Here is an 18,612-nt window from a genome sequence, read left to right on the forward strand (position 1 = left end):
ATTTGAACAAATATCTAATCTATTGATTTGCTCACATGCACGGTTCGCTGGTGGTACCGACAATGGTATCTATATCTATATCTATATCTATATCTAATAATAAAGATGTAAAATTTCCAACCATTGTTTTTGTCCATCTATTTTTTGGTCCGTCTCTCTCTAACTACTGGATAATGGAGAGTTTCTTTTATCCAGACTTATATCTATATAAGTCCTGCTGGTAGCTCTTGTCTAGTGCGATACAGAGTCTGATTCCCAAATGTATTTGTGGTACTCTCTTTGTATCCAAATATGATGTTTATCTTTTATGCGCACCTCAATCAGCAGTGTCCTTATCCTCTACTATCTTTTATATATACTTACTTTTTTTCAATTTGGTTCACCTCTTTTACTACCTAACTACTCAGACACTAGAAGTAGAGACCAATCTATCTATCTAGCAACGGATCTAGTGCAAACTCATCTCCCGTGCAAACTATGCAAACTCTAATATGGATCGCAGGATGTTGATCCAAGGGGCGCATGAGAGAGGTAAAGGAGGGATTTGTAAAAGTATGATTAAGAGCGAGCGGTTAAGTGCAAAATTACCCAATCTCTTCGCGCTCCTTGTATCAACATCATAATTCCCTTTTCCCCTCGGCCGGTGGCCTTTCTTAAATTCCAGTTTTGGGGTTTTTATTTCCGTGTGTGAGTCATGTTTCAATTTGTTATCAGATTGATTTGCTTCCTTTTTTCCACGTTGGTTTTGGTTTGCTTCCGTTTTACCTATTACTTGTTCGTAATTTCCTTTCATATTCTCCTTCTTTTTTCTACTAGCAAATATACACGTGCGATAAGCACGTGTTTATTGTTTTGATTAATAACATTTTGTTCAAATATGAATATAAAATTATGAATGAATTAATTAATCTAGAAAAAAATTAAATATATCAGGCATGCATGGTACGATACGACCACCTGTGCTATAGCTTGAGTTCCGTCAAGCTCACATGGCCCACGGCCCACGGCCCACTAATCTGATGCAAGCGTCCTGTCTAACCCTATGCAGGGAGTCACAGGCTCACAGCATCACGAAGGTCCTAAGGACTCGGCGACTCGCGAGGTTGCGCCGCCGGCTGTCTCCTCCGGAACTCCACTGCTCCATCTCCGCCCCTCGCCGCCGTCTGTCCCCTCTTGACCTCGGCTGCTCCATATCTACCACTCGCAGTTGCAGACCAGGTAACGTCTCTCTTGTCTCTTCTCCTCGGTTCCAACTCAACCTAGGCCAGTAGGGTTTCGATTTCATAAGCTTCTACAATGTCAGTCTCACGATTGTTGGGTTTTGTTTATTTTAAATATGTTGGCTTTAGGATGGCTATTGCTACTTGAAGTGAGAGGGTTTGTGCAAGCACGGGACCTGCTGCTGCCTCTACACCGGTTGGCACAGGTCAATCATCGGTCCCTCAATCAACAACATCAAGTCTCTAATCGTTGCGATAGGTAATCAATTTTGTATTCACGATGAATCGACTCTGGATGTTGCATATGTTCTTTCCTCTGCTTTGGATGTATTGGCATGGTGGATTTTCTTTTTCAATTCAATCATTGTTTTAAAAAATTAAATCCTGAATATACATGCTTTTGCTTGTGTCATATAAATGGACTTGTATCAATAATATTTTTTAATATTATATATCATAGCTCTAGAACATCTCTCTGTACAATGTTTTTTTGTCCTCCTCTGTTTGTTTTTGCTATCTGTTTGACTGGTGAACAAATGTCGAAGTTCATCGGGCACTTCTGGTACAAATATACTAATGCGCCCCTTTCTACAGCAAAAGGCAGGACCTTCACCAGGGAACCTTTTAGCATGACAGAATTCATAATTGGGCACATTTTTTAACACAAGATGATTTCCAGGAATGCCTCGATATACAAAGACATAAGGATCAGGTTCTTTTGCCACTGAATTGGGTCTCATATGGTACTCATAGCGAATATCTGCATTAGATCAGGTAGAATAATTGACCTCCACTATTGTTAGGACAACAATAAAATTAAATGAATGTATGTACTCACCTCTGTCGTTGAAAACCCATGCCTCCTCATCGTCATATATGTCAGGGCCACCCTGATCAGGATTGAGGCAATCTAAATCATTTTCTGGTCATTAGATAAAATTAATAACCAGTGTATATGTACCCTGCCTGTCATTGTTAAATATAATTTGATAAATTTATAGACTTACCCTCAATCCCATGTATTGGATCCTCGGGGTCAAAAATAGCCGAGTTATATGGCTCTTCATCCCTTTTCATGTTTGGAACACCACCTACATAAAATATTTACAAATATCATGATGACAAAAGCTTTAGTTGTATGGAGAACAAGTATTTTGTGGTTCAAACCTTGTCTGATTTTAATATTTGTATTGAGAAAATATTTCCTATCACCATTGTTCTTTATGGAAGCTAAAGGTTGTGGTTGCTGCTGAACTTGCATTTGACGTTCGAATTTTTTAGCAAGTGTCCCATCGTGCTTATGGTCTACATTTTGCTCCCTCATAACAATATTGTTACCAGCTGCTTGGGTTCTTTTTCTCTATCGATATTATCGTTGGTACTCACAATTCCTTGTGCATAGTTCCTCTTTCTTCAAATCAATTGTCCCTAAAGTTCCAATGCCAACATTCTGGTTAAGATTCTGCTCCCTCATATTTTCACCGGCTGCTTTGTTTCTTTTCTTCTCTTGATATCGTTGTTGTTACTCACGATTCATTGCGCGTAGTTCCTCTTTGTTCTGATCAATGGCCATCAATACTACATATGCAGAACCTAATTGAACCTAATAAAAAAATGAATTTGAATTTAAGAAATGCTTATTTTGACTGACCTTTAATGAATTCATGGATGAGGATGGATATCAAATGGTGGTCCACAAAGATTGTCAGTAGAGGACTCCACAAAGATCGGTAGAAGAGGACCAACCGAATCTATAATATTGTACAGGATAGAAGAGGACCAACACAATCTGTAATATAGGAAGCAGATGTAGTTCGGTTGAAGAGGACACCAACTCAATCTGTAATATTGCATAGAAAGCAGATATACGTGCACGTGAGACTGAACCTGTGGGATTGCTTGAATTATGAGTGAGGATTGTACGTGTGCATATATGGGATTGCTTGAAATATATGTGCGAGGATTGTATAAGGTGTAGCGCTGGGGTGTAGTCCGTTTTGGACTGTTTTGAGTTTGAGATTAGGACTTTATGGAGAAGGAGTCTGTTTAGGACTGGTCTCTGTAGTTTGTTTAGATAGGACTATATGCGCTGGGGTGAGTTTGAGAAGTCTGTTTTGGACTGATTTGAGTTTGAGATTAGGTCTGTATGGAGGAGTCTGTTTAGGACTAGTCTCTGTAGTTTGTTTAGATAGGACTATAGGCGCTAGGGTGAGTTTGAGATTGAGTTATGTACATGTAAGATCACGTTATTATTGATGGCTCACATAGCATGATGTCCAGATCGGACGGCTATTACGATAGAAGAATAAGATGTAACATCATGTATTATTGATGGCTCACATAGCACAAAGTCCAGATCGGACGACTATTACGCTAGGAGAGAAAACTCGCTCTTTTATAGTGTGATAATAATTTTGTTTTTTCTATATAAAAACAAATAGTAAAAATAATATTATGAACTATTTAATAGGAATGAAAATGGTACGGATACCGAATTCGTTTAGAGGGGTTCAGATATGTCCGTATCCGAGTCCGAATGTTCAATATCCGATACCGTATCCGTATCCGAATACTTAAGTCGTATATTTATGATGTCGACATTCAATCGTATCTTATCCGACATTGTTGATACTGTCCGTATTCGAATCCGAATCCGACCAAAAATATGAAAACAAATATGATATCAGTGATATCCGTCCGTATCCGATCCGTTTTCATCCCTACTATTTAACCTACAAAATATATTTTCACAAGCAAATTATTAATGCAGTTTTAATTGAGAATAAAACTTTTATTATTATTATTATTATTATTATTATTATTATTATTATTATTATTATTATTATTATTATTATTATTATTATTATTATTATTATTATTATTATTATTATTATTATTATTATAAAATAAAGTCTGGAGCAATTTGTTATCCAATTTAGTATAATAAATGTCTCTCTAAAAGCAATTGATCCTTACCATGTAGAACAAAGATATGCTTCACGTCATAACAATCAGATAGACTAATCTTTGACACATTGGTAACTACTAGCAAATATGTCTGTGCGTTGCAACGGAAGAAAAACATCAAATCTATACCTAAATCTTATCTCACTCTAATATTACCTCTTAATATACCTCAGTATTATATTAAAACATGAGAAGTTTGATGCTAGCATTATTTTTTTTATTTAGATTAGGATTGCTATGAAATATGAATCAAGCATCACATTAAATAGGCTATCATAAAATTTTTATAATAATTAGAGCAAGATAACTATATTTTTAATTTTACACTAAAAAGCATAGGCAAGCATTTCAAAAAAAAAGTTTACTAAAATTTGTGATGTTTTTTGTTTACTGTATGGATCTACATATGTGGAGCTGAACAAAATTTGTTTTATAATTTTTAGATTTTTCTATGAATTATTATGTATTTATCAATTTTCAGCCGATTTAAAAAGTAAAAGAAAAATAAATTGGAGATTTTACATTGGGAACCTTAGAAAAATTTTTATTCTTTTTTCTCTCTTCCATCCTACCGAATCCGGTTGGCCGGCCTATGGACGGCAGAGGCCATGAAAAGTAATATGAGATTTTGCATTAGGAACTCTAGAATGTTTTTTATTTTGTTTTTGCCTTTCTAGAAACGTTGGACGGAGAAGGCGACCAAACGTTTGGACGGAGGAGGCGACGGATTCGGTAAACCGAACGCGGACAGGACCGGAAGAAAATATTGGGCAAACTGAAATTTTGACTCTTTATAGATAGGTATAGATACATCTTATCGACTTTAATGATAGATTAAAATTACAATTTTCTATGGGTCCACAAAAGAAGTTATATAACTCAAAATTTAACTACACCAACACATGGATAGTATGAAACTAGAATTATGAAATATTTATTAAAAAATAGTTCTGTATATTTTGCAACACGGGAGAAAAAATCTATCAAGATTGTATTTCAAATTTCTACCTTATGTTGACCTAAAAAGCTAATGTAAAGAAAAGATGCATGCATGATGTTCCATCGTACAGATCAAGTATTTATTTTTGAGATAGAATTTCAAGCATAAATGCAACATCAGCCATAAATATAAATTTAGCAGGACCCCTAGCTACTTTGATGCCTTTATTTTTTTTAACTTTGAAGATCAAGTATTTATTTTACCATTGCATTTTTAAATTGGAAAATATTCAATTGAGAGCAACTAACCGTGTTAATTCAACTATAAAAGCGAAGCTTACCCATGAGGTTTGCCCCTATTTTTCTTTGAGAAATTTGCGTTTTAACCGCTATCTAGAGACTAAGTATTTGGACGACAGTGTGCTGCATATCAAAAAGATATTGTCTCATCACTTTCCTTAGTATTTTTCAGTAATTAATTAATCAAAACTGTAACTAATAATGTGTAAATAAGGGATAAACATTGACTTCAACCAACAATTTGGAAGTTAGAAAAGTGAGCCTACTAAATCACAGTTGGAGACTTAAGAGTTCACGGTAGAGGCAACAACACTAATGTCCCACATTAGGATAAGGGCAAAGATATAGGAAACATTTTTCTTTTGAATCTGACATATAGCAAACATTACACGTGCCCAGCACAGCAAATCACTCAAAGAAGATATCAAGGACGACGCCGGAACTATATAAAGGCACCACACCAGCGTGGAACTGCCATGTCCAACCTGGTGTGTTTGTAGAGCTTGCTTGCTTGTGCAGAGGTCGATGGGTGCCGCGCCGGGAGGAGGCCGTGTCCCTGCCCGGGCCATGGCGGACGCCCTGGAAGACGTGCGCTCCATCCTGCTGAAACCGTCGGAGCGCCTCGACGACAAGCGCTTCACGAGGATCGCCGGCGCCGACTTCGACGACGCGAGCCTCGGCCTCGCGGAGCTGCTCGCCTCGCTCGCGTCCACGGGGTTCCAGGCCTCTAACCTCGGCGACGCCATCGACGTCGTCAACCAGATGGTACGTAACCCGCTTTATTTTGCATGCCAAACTCGCTCGCACGGACGAGAATCCCAGAAAAAACTCTTCAGTAACTGATGTGTTCTACTAGTATTCTACTGTATATGCTACTACATACAGTTCTTTTTTTTTTGTCAAATCAAAAGGTATATACAATTCATACTACTGACATATCCACTGTCCCTTCCTCTGCTACAGAAAGGCACAACCTTCGTCGTCTCAGCATTGATACGGATTCCAACAAAAAACAAAAAGTGCAACGTACAGGATACAGAATTGTGGAAATGTGGAAACGCCTTAAAATATACTTAGAAGCTTTCATTAAGAAAAAAAAATTGAAGCCATACAAGCCCATATTTTTGTAAAAATTCATAAAAATTTGACAAGTTAAAAATTACTAGCTAGAACTACGAGCACATCTATGGTACAGAAATTTTACTAGTTCTAAAGTTTTGATCTAAATGAAACAGCTAGCGGGCGGAAAATGGCTCGGAAAGTCTGTTGTTTTCAATATAGCCCTCATTCGAAATGCAGAAATAAATTTCGTAAAAATTAGTTTAATTTCACGAAAAAATACAGGAATAGAAAAAATTTCCTACGGTCCAAATGATGCCTTGATGATTGGTCTACGTAGAGAGCAACATATATACAGTGTATATCTATATCTGGCGCTAATTTGCCTTTACTCTCTTTTTTAAGGTTCTTAACTATTTTATCATGCTCACTGCTCTGTATCCTTTGCTTGGCTGGACCAAAGTTGGACTGGAGGTTATCCCACGAGAAGCCAAGCGATGATTGTGCTGAAGCTGAACTTGATCCTGCATATAGAGAGTCCGTCAAGTGCAAGATCTTTCTGGGCTTCACATCTAACCTTGTGTCTTCTGGTGTTCGGGAGATTATACGGTTTCTTGCTCAGCATGCCATGGTGAATTCCCCAACTTACTGCATCGAAATTAAATTAGAAACAAGTTTAAATATCGCCCCTTTTGTGAATCAGTTTACAGAGTATGCCTAGATAGTACTGTGCTGAGATTGTCAGCTCAGATGATGCATCTCTGTCTTGTTTCCTAATCCGTACATTTATTTCCTCCCACAAAAATGTTTCTCTTTAGGTGGATGTTATTGTTACAACTGCTGGGGGTATAGAGGAGGATCTCATCAAATGCCTTGCACCAACTTACAAAGGTGATTTCTCTTTACCTGGAGCGCTGCTGCGGTCTAAAGGACTTAACCGGATAGGAAACCTGTTGGTGCCCAATGATAACTACTGCAAGTTTGAGAACTGGATCATGCCAATCCTTGACAAGATGCTGCTGGAACAATCCACTGAAGTAAGCAAGCATCTCTTGACAAATGTAACCTAACTTTCACACACTGACGCGTCCTGTTCTTCCATAAACATGAGTATTCAAACATGTTTTCATGCTGTCCGTGATTTCTTTCTTGTTTGCAGAATGTTTGGACACCATCAAAGGTGATTGCTCGTCTTGGCAAAGAAATAAATGATGAAAGCTCCTACCTTTACTGGGCATACAAGGTAATTAACAAACTACACTAGTATTGGATTCAAACTTTATGTACTGTTACTACAAAGCAGCAAACAGTACATGACAACATCGCAAAGACCGAATCCACACATAACTGACTCATCAAAACTTGAGCAGAACAACATCCCTGTGTTCTGCCCAGCATTGACTGACGGATCAATTGGAGACATGCTATTTTGCCACTCGGTCAACAATCCTGGTCTTATTGTTGACATTGTACAAGGTACGTTCCACTTCATTTGATTTTTATGCTTCTTCCTTTTCCATTTTTTTTTATTTTTCCATATAGATCATGCTTGAAATCTTCATAGATGTACGGCTGATGAATGCGGAAACCATCCACGCAACCCCAAGGAAGACAGGGATTATAATTCTTGGTGGAGGCCTTCCAAAGCATCATATATGCAATGCCAATATGTTGCGCAATGGTGCAGATTATGCAGTGTATGTCAACACGGCTCAGGAGTTTGATGGTAGTGATTCTGGGGCACGGCCTGACGAAGCAGTTTCATGGGGAAAGATCAAGAGCTCAGCAAAAACTATAAAGGTACATATATCCTTCAGCTTGGTTACCTTTTCCTCTTATTATGCACATCTTGTTGAACTTCCTTTTTTTGGCAATGTTCACGATCTCTAATGGGACCTGTTGATTCGTCAAGTAATGAGATGTGTAAAAATAATCTAAGGTTTGCAACCAAAATTTGTCATACCAAAGATTTAGAGCATAAGTCATGTAAAAAATTTACCATAGATTTGGCAAGTCAAATGTGAGAAGCTGCAAGTTTTAGTATAACAAACCAAATAACAGGCAAACTCATGACTTATCAAATCTTTGGCTTAGCATATTTTGGAAGCGAACCCTAAATGCATGATCCCTAACTGAATTCTAGTTTTCCATATTTTGGAAACAAACCCCAAATGCATGATCTCTAACTGAATTCTAGTTTTCTAATATTGCTTGTTTCACGTGATAATGTTGTCGAAGAAGGAAAATAAACAACAAAATACTTTAGGTGGTAGACACTGATTGGATTATGGATGATTCTCTCACATGCACCACTATTTCTGTAACAAATTGGCATACATACAGCTAGAAAAGTAACAAAAAGTTTCAAACATTTGAAAATGCAGGTGCATTGCGATGCAACGATTGCTTTTCCGCTTCTTGTGGCTGCAACATTTGCGCGCAAGGTTCATGGCACTAAATCAGCAAACTGAATGGAAGTCACTGAAGTTAATTATGGCACTCTAACTAGCTGAACTTTCCACATATGATAGTTTCTGGTTTGGACTTTGAAGCATGGACTTTACTTAAAGGGTACAGGTCTCTTGGCTCGAGTACTAGTTATGTACATTTTGTTGAAATCTGTCCTTTCATGTGATGTATGTATGATTTCATCCATCTGAAGCCATTATATTGGGCTATTGCAACATAATAAAATTTGTGTGTACGACAGCATTTGTGTCGTCCCTCTCTTCTAGTTTTCTCACTGTCGCTGGACTTTTCTTGCGAAAAGTTTTTCCTTGTCGCTCCTTCGTCCGTTTTGAATGAAATATATAGGATGTACACAGTGCACGTATGTTCACAAATTAAGTAAAAATAGGAAGAAATACAACTGTGTGCTTTCACCTTGGAGCTGGCTGCGTGGAGGGCGTGGCGGGAGAGGTGGCGCCGGGACCCAGGGGTTCAAATAGGGCCTTTACTGTAATTGTTTTTCATACTCTTTTTGTGGGAAGATAAAAAAAGAACTGATTTAAATGACCTACGTCCATGTCTTAGGCATTTTTATTGCAAAGAAAGGAATGGGAAATTAAAGTCAAATATTTCAGACTATGTTTTGTTGAGTATTGTATTTTGCGAAATAAATCGACAACTTTGTTGTTAGTTTATCACCTTTGTCAAGTCTCGGCAATCAAGTGGAGTCCTATGTTCAATAAAATGGGAGATAGAGGTCCCAAATATTTAAGCTAGTGAGAAGATAAGAGTTAAACTCTCTCCACACACCCATACATAAACTCCTCTATCTCTCTCAACAAGCGAGATAACATGTGATGAATAAATAACTTACACGTGAGATGTTCATGATGAGATGGCAACTACAAATTAGTACCTAACTCTTACAATTGGAGGTACCTTTAGCAAACTTCCCTTAGATTAGGCTCTTACTGTTGGCTAACACAGGGACCAAAGCATGGGGATGTGCAAAAATTAGGTTGTACATATATATATACGGGCCTTGTTTAGTTGTTGGGGTGAAAATTTTAGATACTATAGCAATTTTGTTTATATTTGGCAATTATTATTCAATTATGGACTAACTAGGCTTAAAAGTTTTGTCTCGTAAATTACAGGCAAACTGTACAATTAGTTATTGTTTTTATCTATATTTAATGCTCCATGCATGTGCCGTAAAAATCAATATGATGGAAAATCTTGAAAATTTTTTGGTTTTTTGGTGGAACTAAACAAGGCCTAGAATCGTATCCCGCACATTACGGCGAGAATTTAGGATGATTTAGAATAAAATTGGACTACATATAATTACTTATATAAAAAGATAGATTATTATAAATTAATTTTGGTGGATGATGTTGCACGCTGATGTTAGTAGCTAAACATATGTCAATAGATGATGTGTTTCGCTGATGTGGATATCATAAATGCATATGCTATTAAGTTGTAATAATTATATGTGCTAACGAACTGTTGAGGTAGACAATTTGCATCCAGAGTTAAATTGTTAGTGGGGTTCAGGATTATTATAAAATAAATATAGATAGATACGATTGGCAGAAACTGCTATGTGACTGTAATATAGGAGTGGAGCTGGGCCTCAGGTAATACAAGCGATGGCCCAAGTTACAGGCCCAGCAACACCTTTACTCGATCCTATATTCAACGGGCCAGACTCTCGTCGGCCGCTACCGGGTTGTGGCCCAACCCCCTGTTGTAGTCCTGAATCTGAATGTCTGGGTTAGAAAAACCTATTCTTTTGTGATTTAGAAACTCTGCACTCCACAAGTTCCAATATTTTGCTTTTACATTTCCGGCCACGTAAATGGACATTAAAACACATACAAGACATCCCTGTCATGGAACTTAACATGAACACACCTGCCCTGTAGCCCAACCTTTCAAGAGCTCAAGACATTTACCAGGGGCAGAGTCATCCACACAAAACCATCACTATATATATTCTTGAACAGTTGGGTCTTAGCATCAAACAGCGATCCATATGACACATTACTTTTTAATTTTCTTCATGTCCCGTTTACCTTACAAGCCACAATACTCTCTTTCAGCATCTTCTCTACCTTGTGACATGATGAACCCCGACCCGGCCAACATCTGCTCTCTGAGATTCTTGATTGCCAGATACCTCTCCTCGTCATGATCCAAGTTCAGCATTCCGTTGCTACACCCTTCTGCCCAGTCTCCCTCCAGTTCTTCATCCATGTCCCAAAAGCTTTGCTCTAATCGCCACGAGTTCACGCCATCCATCCCTCTATCGGAAATTGATTCATGCCTTGATGCGCTCCTCTGCCTGCCCTTTGACGAAGGAGTGTAGCTCCAGGTGTATGTCCTGTTGATGCCATCGACGTTCAGCTCAATGGAGTGTATATCACTGCCTTCTGATGCACCATCTTCGCTGCAGTTTCCACCATTTCTGTCAGGAACTACATCAGCTGGAGGAGCGCCATTTTCAGATGCATGGGACAGTTGCATTGGATCATTCAATGGTTCCTGCTCTTTCCTAGTATCCAGATAAGCTTGGAGTTCATCGCGCAGCTGATTAACAGCCGCATTTTTCTCCTCAAATTGAAGCCGTGCTTCTAACAGCTTCATCTGAACCCTTTGTTCACGCCACTCATCTGCAAGTTGAAGCATCTCACGCTCTTTCTGGAGCTCTTCTTGTGCCTTCTCGGTTTCTCTCTTCAGTGCCTGCACCTCAGCTTTGTCCTCATCAATGCCTCTGATGAGCTCGTTGCAGATCTTTTCAACTCTTCCTTTAGATTTCCTTTCCCTATCAAGTTCTTTCGTCACTGCCTGCAGTGAGGCTTCAGTGTTGGCTAAGGCAATGCTCAACTTCTTGTTTGTCTTCTCTGCTCTTTTCCTTGACTTCTTCTCAGTGTCTAGCTCTGAAACTATAAATTGGAGAGCATTTGCAACCTTCTCCTTTTGTTTGACCTTCCAAGATTCCATTTCTTCTGTAAGCTGCTTCTTTAAGCCCTCAATTTCATAGGAATCAGATTTCTGTTCTTTGATTAGCTTTCTAACATGAGAACGAGCAACATCAAGCTCTGAACGTAGAGCAGAAATGAGTGACACACTTGACGGATTCAGTTCTCCAGGGCCCCATATGTGGGCGAGTACTTTTACCAGCTCCTTAGATGCAATCAAGCTGTTCTGCAGATCCTGTAGGTTCACTGTTTTGTCAGGACATCTTGAAACATCGTCTTGAGAGAATGTACCAATCTGAAATAGATTAACAAAGCTTTAGTGCCTTCAAGTGAGAAGTGCTATCATTCAGCAATATTTTATCCCTTACGCAGCAACTAATGACTGCCATTTCACAATCTTTTGACTGTGTTCAGCAAGTAAGAAATAAATCTTACTGGAGCAATTTATTTTACACAATATTGGTGAAAATTCTATAATTGAAATTTCTGCATGAAATAACCCAGTAAGCATGTACATTGACACATTGTCAAGCACTCATGACTCATGAGCTATTTCTCAAACTTTGTCAGATTTTTTAGGCCTGATAAAGTTGCTCTTGGTGGATTCACAGAGTGATCCTGTACATTCAGTAAAATTAATACAGTGTTATGTCTTTCTTCGTATTCATAGTTAAGAAAAGAAACACCAATTTAAGTGCAGATACAGTATATTAATATCCCTTATCAAAAGAAAAGCAGCTGACTGAAACTAGATTCCTTGCCCTGGAACAAGAAAAACAATCTAAAATTGAAACACGTGCAAGCCATATAATCAAAGATCTCTGAGGCTGTCCTGGTCCTCAAAGCTCAAGTAATTGTTTTCTAATCTAATATTAGCTTCAACTAACGTTGCAACCATCCAATTTGCCTTCTCAAGGTTCCAAGATTGTTTAACTCCTAGTCTTAGCTAATGTGTTTACACTATACCTAAAAAGCAACTACTCCTACTTCTCAATCTCAATAGCTAATCTTCGCTAACAGTCTACACATGAAGAAAGTATCATTGAGTCACTTCATCAGTACAATAAACAATTAAGCTGGTACAAGCTAGCTCATAGCCAGTTGCAGAAGTGGACAAGATGCATGTGCATATCAAATTGTTTCCTTGGAGATGGGCCTCACATTTCCTCAGCTTTTATGTTTACAGAATCAACTTTCACTTAAAGGTGTCTTACCTTGGATGAGGCATCAAAAGTTTTCACATTTTTGAAGCGAAACATTCCTTTTTACATGCAGCTAGGTGGTGGGCATTGTCTAAATTTATAAGCAGCTTCTGAACTCAGCAATCAGTATTGATTCAATGGACTATAAAGATAACAATTATCAGATGATCATAGAAATTCTTCCATTGGGTTCTGGAGAAGCATACCAGATTTTGCCAACCCAATTTGTGTGTTAATCTTGAGCAAAGTGTAAAAAGTTAATTTATCATGGGTAGCTTGGAAGCTCTATAATATTCAGACAAATTACCCTTTATATGTTTTGTCCAATTACTTCAAAATTGCAGCTCACTTCGATAATGACTGAATCAAGAAACTATGTAGCTTTAGGCGTTAGCTAAGCTTTCCTGTTTACAAAATGCACTTAAAGGTGTACTTCATTGAAGGAGGAGGTCAAAAGGTTTCGCTTTTCAGAAGTAAAACATTCTTTTTTTTACATACAACTAGGCCGGCATTGTTCAAATTTATAAGTAGCTTCAGAACTCAGCAGACCTATGCAGTCCACTATCCAGATAACTATTCTCAGGTGGCCATAATAATGCTTCCTTGGATTTGGAGGCATGGAATAGCATATAAAACTCATGGAAACCATCTTGTGTACTACGTTGGAATAAAGCGTTCAAAGTATCGCCCTTCTGAAGCTAGAGCTTTATTTTATCACAATTAATTAGCTCGCAATGCACTATCAAAAGCTCGAGGACTAAGCTTTTTTAAAATCATAGCTGGAGAACTCGCTCAACTCAAAGCCTATGTAAGTATTCAGGCAGTTGATCCTTCATTTTCTTTGGTTAATAAATTAGTTAAATTTGCTTCATTTCACTTCGACACGCAGCTAAACCAGTCATTAGTTTGCTGCTCAACATAAAGCAAGCACATGTCCCAATCACAACATAATACGGGCAGCATAGTGCACAGAAGTTTCACAATGTTTCTGGCAACCATTTTCTGGACACAAGCCTCCACATAGGATAGAATTGGACTTAGGGGTGTTTAGTTCCCCTTATATTCCAAAAAATTTTGGGTTTTGGTCCATCATTTACATAATAAAACTAAACACCATGCAAAATTTATAGTAAAAGGTGGTTATTCTCTATTTTGGATTTTGGCCTCAAGATGGAAAAAAAAAGCCAAAAAGGGCCTAGCCTCAAGAGGCCCTCATGAGAGCAATAAATTCTACATTTTAGGCCTTGTTTACTTCCAAAAAATTTTGCAAAATATAAATAGTAGCACTTTCGTTTGTATTTGATAAATATTGTCCAATTATGAATTAACTAGGCTCAAAAGATTCGTCTCGTCAATTCTGACCAAACTGTGCAATTAATTTTTATTTTTATCTATATTTAATACTTCATGCATACGTCTAAAGATTCGATGTGACGGGGAATCTGAAAATTTTTGCAAAATTTTTGGGGAAGTAAACAAGGCCTTAGATGAAATAAACATAACCCTGAAAAAATTTTAGCATTTTGCATTCCATCATTCCAAAGTAGTTGGCATTTTGCATTTTGCAGTTATGGCGAACTAAACACCCCCTTATTTGGATTTGTAAATTGTAAAAATAAAACCTTTGTCAGACACAAACATGACAGAGTGCACAGACCACAGAATATTCAAAAAAGAAAACAAAACAACATTTGCTCCAACGGAACAGATACAACAAACAAACAAGAGATTTAATCCAAGATAATATTTGCTGGTTTCCTTACCTCCATTGCGCTGCCGGTGCTCATCATATCTGCTGAAAGCCATCGAGCATGGCCATTGCGCCGACTTCCCTTACCATCCGCCTCCAAGATCTTGCTCTTACTTCTTGACCTCTTGGACACCTAAAAATCACAACACCAATTGATCAACCACGCAACAGAGCCGGGAATCGGGACAACAGAACACCAGATCACCCACCTCCGTGGAGGCGCCGCTCCACAGAACCAAGCTCCGGCGCGCCGCCGCGTCCCCTTGAAGCAGACCGCTGTCCATGTCCTGCCAGAACGCGTCGACAAGCCTCCTCGCGGACGCGGACGGCCGCGCCCCATCGGCGAGGCGGTTGCCGCCGCCGCCACGGCAATGGCGGCTCCGGGACGACTCCGACATGTCCCCGCCCGCGCTGGTCCGGCGCCGCGGCAGCAGCACCGCGGGCCGCCTGGACCGCAGCCTCCTCCCCGCCGCCGGGTCCGAGCCCCCCGACGACGACACCGCGCGGCGCTTCCGGATCTTGTTGGCCAGCCTCACTGCCACCGCCGCGGCAGCCTCGTCAGCAGCACCTCCGTCCTCCGAATCCCACCTCGGCATTGCAAGCTACCAAGATTCTTCTTGCTGCCACCTCCTCCTCCTCGTCCTGCTCACCAACGCAACACCAACCAGGAAGAAGCGGAGAGCAATGCGAGTGCAGTCAGTTGTGCTCAGTGTCACCGGTCGACTGATGCGGTCAAGAAGAAGGGGTGATGCCTATGATGACAAGACTGTCACATCAAACCGATCAAAAGGGAAAGAGAAACAAGGCGAAAGCAAAAGAGGTAAAGGATGGAATCGATGGATGCAGCTTTAAAAGAAGGAATAAGAAGCAGGGGAAGGGAGGGGAGGGGACGGGAGGGGAGGGGAGCAAGAACTGGCGAGCAAAAGAGCGTGGATGTGACCATCACATTCACACACACACACACACACAGAGAGAGACGCACCTTTATTAAGCACAGAGCGCCATTGGGATTCGGGAACCAAGATTCGTCCCCCCGTCTCGCCTTTGAACAGACCAGAGCAACGAACCAAACGATAATCGTCTCGAAAATGCGCGAAAAAGGGGGGTGGGGGAAGAAATTTGCAGTGGGGGATTAAAATGTGCTTGATTCGCAAAATGGAAATGGCAAAGAGATACTATACTCCTGCTCCTAAAGAAAAGGAGGAGAAGGAAACAGCTTTCGCAGAGACCGAGGAACACAGAGTTCTAAGGACCCAAGAAACCAATGGATGGGTTATCTATACACACCGACGTGAGTACTCTACTGCCCCCAACGAACGTCGGCACCAGAAGGCAAGAGCCTCGAGGTCGCAGAGATAAAGCATGGGGAAGGGAAACCCAAAGGGGAAGGGAAAAAAAAGGCAGAAGAAGAAGAAGAAGAGCTGGCTGGCATGGAACGAGCAGAGTGGCGTACCCATTGATGAGGTTGCCTGGCGTCCCTGTCCTGTCCGTGCTCGGTCGATCAGCTGCTGCTGGCTCTGGCCGGTGCTGCCATCATGAGGCTTTGGAGCTTCTGCTCAGGCGCATCGCATCGCAGCTCGCACGAGTGGGGGTGGGGTGGGGAGATGGAGATGGAGATGGAGATGGACGGACGGACGGGGGACAGAGATGATGGGGGCGGGCGTGTGTCAGTGCGCCCCCCGGCCGCGTAGTGTATCGATCGTGTATGCGTGCGTGTATATGTGTCGATCTGCAGCTCCAGGGCAGGGCCGGCCGGCCGGCCGGGCAGCGCGCGTGAGCTGTCCCTCCCTCCTTGCCGAGGGGGGTGGTGCCTCGTATGATTGGGGCCTGTCGGAACGGCTGGCTGGTGGCTGGTGGTGGCGGAGCATGGACGGACGTACGCCTACGGCCGCCGTGAGGGGACTGGGGAGACGAGGGATAGGCGGGCGAGGTGCGGACCACGAACGAGTAGGGACTAGGACGGCGGCGTGCGGCGGGGCAACTGCTGCGCTGTACGCTCCCGGCCCGGGGGGCCCGGGAAGAAGATGGTGGCTGACAGGCTCAGCACATGCGGCCGTACCGTTGCGGTTCCTGTGCCCTCGGTATATTTTTTTACCCCTATGCACGTGTAAACATGCTTTTACTTGATATTTTAAATGTGACCATTTGACATTGTCTCTAGATGTATCGATTTGCCACTCTTGTCTTGTTTAGGCCTTGTTTAGTTCCGAAAAGCGAAAAGTTTTTGGTACTGTAGCACTTTCGTTTGTTTGTGACAAATATTATCCAATCATAGACTAACTAGGATTAAAAGATTTGTCTCGTGATTTACAGCTAAACTGTATAATTAGTTTTTGTTTTCGTTTATATTTAATGTTTCATGTATGTGTCACAAGATTTGATGTGACGGGAAATCTTGAAATTTTTTTAGTTTTCAGGGTAAACTAAACAAGGCCTTAGTTCTTAAAAATTTTAGTTTTTGGCTACAGCAGCACTTTCATTTTATTTGATAAACATTGTCCAATCACGGAATAACTAGGTTTAAAACATTCATCTCACAAATTACAAGTAAACTGTGTAATTAATTTTTATTTTCGTCTATATTTAATGCTCCATGCATACGACCAAAAATTCAATGTGACGAGAAATCTTGAAAATTTTTGCGAACTACACAAGGCATGAGTCGATGAGTGCAACTCCACTGTTCCAAATTTAAAATTATGTTAGCATTGTTTTGAGATAAACTTGTCTGACTTTTGATATCAATTCAATAAACTACTAAGATAACAATTATATTTTGGTTAACGAAACTTGCACCACCATCGTGTTACAACGTCTCTTTTTGCCATCGCCTCTTATGAGTCTATCCTAGGGCTTCTCTAGTGCCACCACCATAGTGCTCCCTCCTCTTCCTCGTGTAGCAGCCTCACCAACGGTGAGGAGCGGGAGTACTCTGTTTGTTCAGTCTAATTATAGTAGTTAGTGTTTACCTTGAATAAATAATTAACGGCCCACGAGCTATCCGGCGATAAAGTTTCCATTAATTAATTTCTTCCAGATCTTGTTGCTTGCGTAGAATTTCAGGACAAATGTCTATCTATCCATTCTGATTATCATTCCTCACGTCGGTTTGGGTTGATGTTATTGGTGGGATGGTCGTGTTCCGATCCCTACTTGCATCTTTATGTCATTTTCTCATTAGATTCAGATCTCACAATGACAAAGAAGTTATGCGGACTTCTCAGTTTCGACGTGATTTGGTACCAGTGGTGCTATACTTTCATGCATAGTCCCCTGATCATCGTCGATGATAAGACAGCCGATGCTCTTTCGATGTGTCATACACTACGTGAAAAACTTACTAAGAGAGCGCCCCCCACACTGTAGGGGCGGCTAACATTTGAACCGCCCTTACAGTGGGTGGGCAGCCAATCATGAAGTGAGCCGCCCTTGCAGTGTTCTCTGTAGGAGCGGTTGGTGTTACCAGCCGCCTTTACAGTGGAGGAGGCACTGTAGGGGCGGCTGGTAACAGTGGTCTGTAGCATAAGTGGTCAGCCCACTCTTCTTCCTCCCCGAGTCACTCACTTTCACTCGTAAAAAAAGGTTTGGTATGCCTTGGGCACCTCCCTAAAATCACTCTAGGAAGGGGGGGGGGGATTTGAACTTAAATCCTTTGGTGGGGAGCTTGTTTAAGGTAAGAAAATGCTATTCCCAACCTCAAATCCAAGTTTTATTGGTTGGTTAGTGAGCAATTTACATTT

General features: G+C 40.5%; 2 protein-coding genes and 1 long non-coding RNA gene across 7 annotated transcripts; 2 read left to right on the forward strand and 1 right to left on the reverse strand.

The window, feature by feature from the left end:
• Nucleotides 1,017–3,191, forward strand: LOC110436152. Its single transcript, XR_002453862.1, has 3 exons — nt 1,017–1,218; nt 1,350–1,479; nt 1,815–3,191. It is a non-coding gene; the product is annotated as an uncharacterized LOC110436152 (long non-coding RNA).
• Nucleotides 4,713–9,213, forward strand: LOC8070931 (deoxyhypusine synthase). 2 transcript variants are annotated; one of them, XM_021462571.1, is made up of 7 exons: nt 4,713–6,191; nt 6,949–7,116; nt 7,304–7,546; nt 7,645–7,728; nt 7,856–7,961; nt 8,050–8,285; nt 8,870–9,213. In XM_021462571.1, the coding sequence occupies exons 1-7, from the start codon at nt 5,952–5,954 to the stop codon at nt 8,954–8,956; spliced, it is 1,164 nt and encodes a 387-aa protein (XP_021318246.1). In that variant the 5' UTR covers nt 4,713–5,951; the 3' UTR covers nt 8,957–9,213. The 2 variants fall into 2 exon arrangements, with proteins under 2 accessions (XP_021318246.1, XP_002446268.1); XM_002446223.2 differs by having other exon boundaries at nt 5,908–6,191; nt 7,304–7,522; nt 8,870–9,197.
• Nucleotides 10,714–16,841, reverse strand: LOC8070932. 4 transcript variants are annotated; one of them, XM_021463918.1, is made up of 4 exons: nt 16,326–16,840; nt 15,082–15,514; nt 14,886–15,005; nt 10,714–12,215 (listed from the first exon to the last, which is right to left on the reverse strand). In XM_021463918.1, the coding sequence occupies exons 2-4, from the start codon at nt 15,466–15,468 to the stop codon at nt 11,016–11,018; spliced, it is 1,707 nt and encodes a 568-aa protein (XP_021319593.1). In that variant the 5' UTR covers nt 15,469–15,514; nt 16,326–16,840; the 3' UTR covers nt 10,714–11,015. The 4 variants fall into 4 exon arrangements, with proteins under 4 accessions (XP_021319593.1, XP_021319595.1, XP_002447662.1 ...); XM_021463920.1 differs by having other exon boundaries at nt 10,933–12,215; nt 15,082–15,624; nt 16,326–16,841; XM_002447617.2 differs by lacking the exon at nt 16,326–16,840 and adding an exon at nt 15,855–16,319 and having other exon boundaries at nt 10,933–12,215.

The sequence above is a fragment of the Sorghum bicolor genome, chromosome 6 (assembly GCF_000003195.3).
Source record: "Sorghum bicolor cultivar BTx623 chromosome 6, Sorghum_bicolor_NCBIv3, whole genome shotgun sequence".
NCBI classification, from domain to species: domain Eukaryota; kingdom Viridiplantae; phylum Streptophyta; class Magnoliopsida; order Poales; family Poaceae; genus Sorghum; species Sorghum bicolor.

Excerpts from the sequence above, each read along its gene's own strand:
- LOC8070931 (XM_021462571.1), top strand. The coding sequence starts at position 5,952 with ATGGGTGCCGCGCCGGGAGGAGGCCGTGTCCCTGCCCGGGCCATGGCG. Across the intron at positions 6,192-6,948 it reads TCGACGTCGTCAACCAGATG|TTGGACTGGAGGTTATCCCA; the intron begins GTACGTAACCCG and ends GCTGGACCAAAG. Across the intron at positions 7,729-7,855 it reads ACCTTTACTGGGCATACAAG|AACAACATCCCTGTGTTCTG; the intron begins GTAATTAACAAA and ends AAACTTGAGCAG.
- LOC8070932 (XM_021463918.1), bottom strand. The coding sequence starts at position 15,468 with ATGCCGAGGTGGGATTCGGAGGACGGAGGTGCTGCTGACGAGGCTGCC. Across the intron at positions 15,006-15,081 it reads GGAGCGGCGCCTCCACGGAG|GTGTCCAAGAGGTCAAGAAG; the intron begins GTGGGTGATCTG and ends TGTGATTTTTAG. Across the intron at positions 12,216-14,885 it reads GCACCGGCAGCGCAATGGAG|ATTGGTACATTCTCTCAAGA; the intron begins GTAAGGAAACCA and ends AATCTATTTCAG.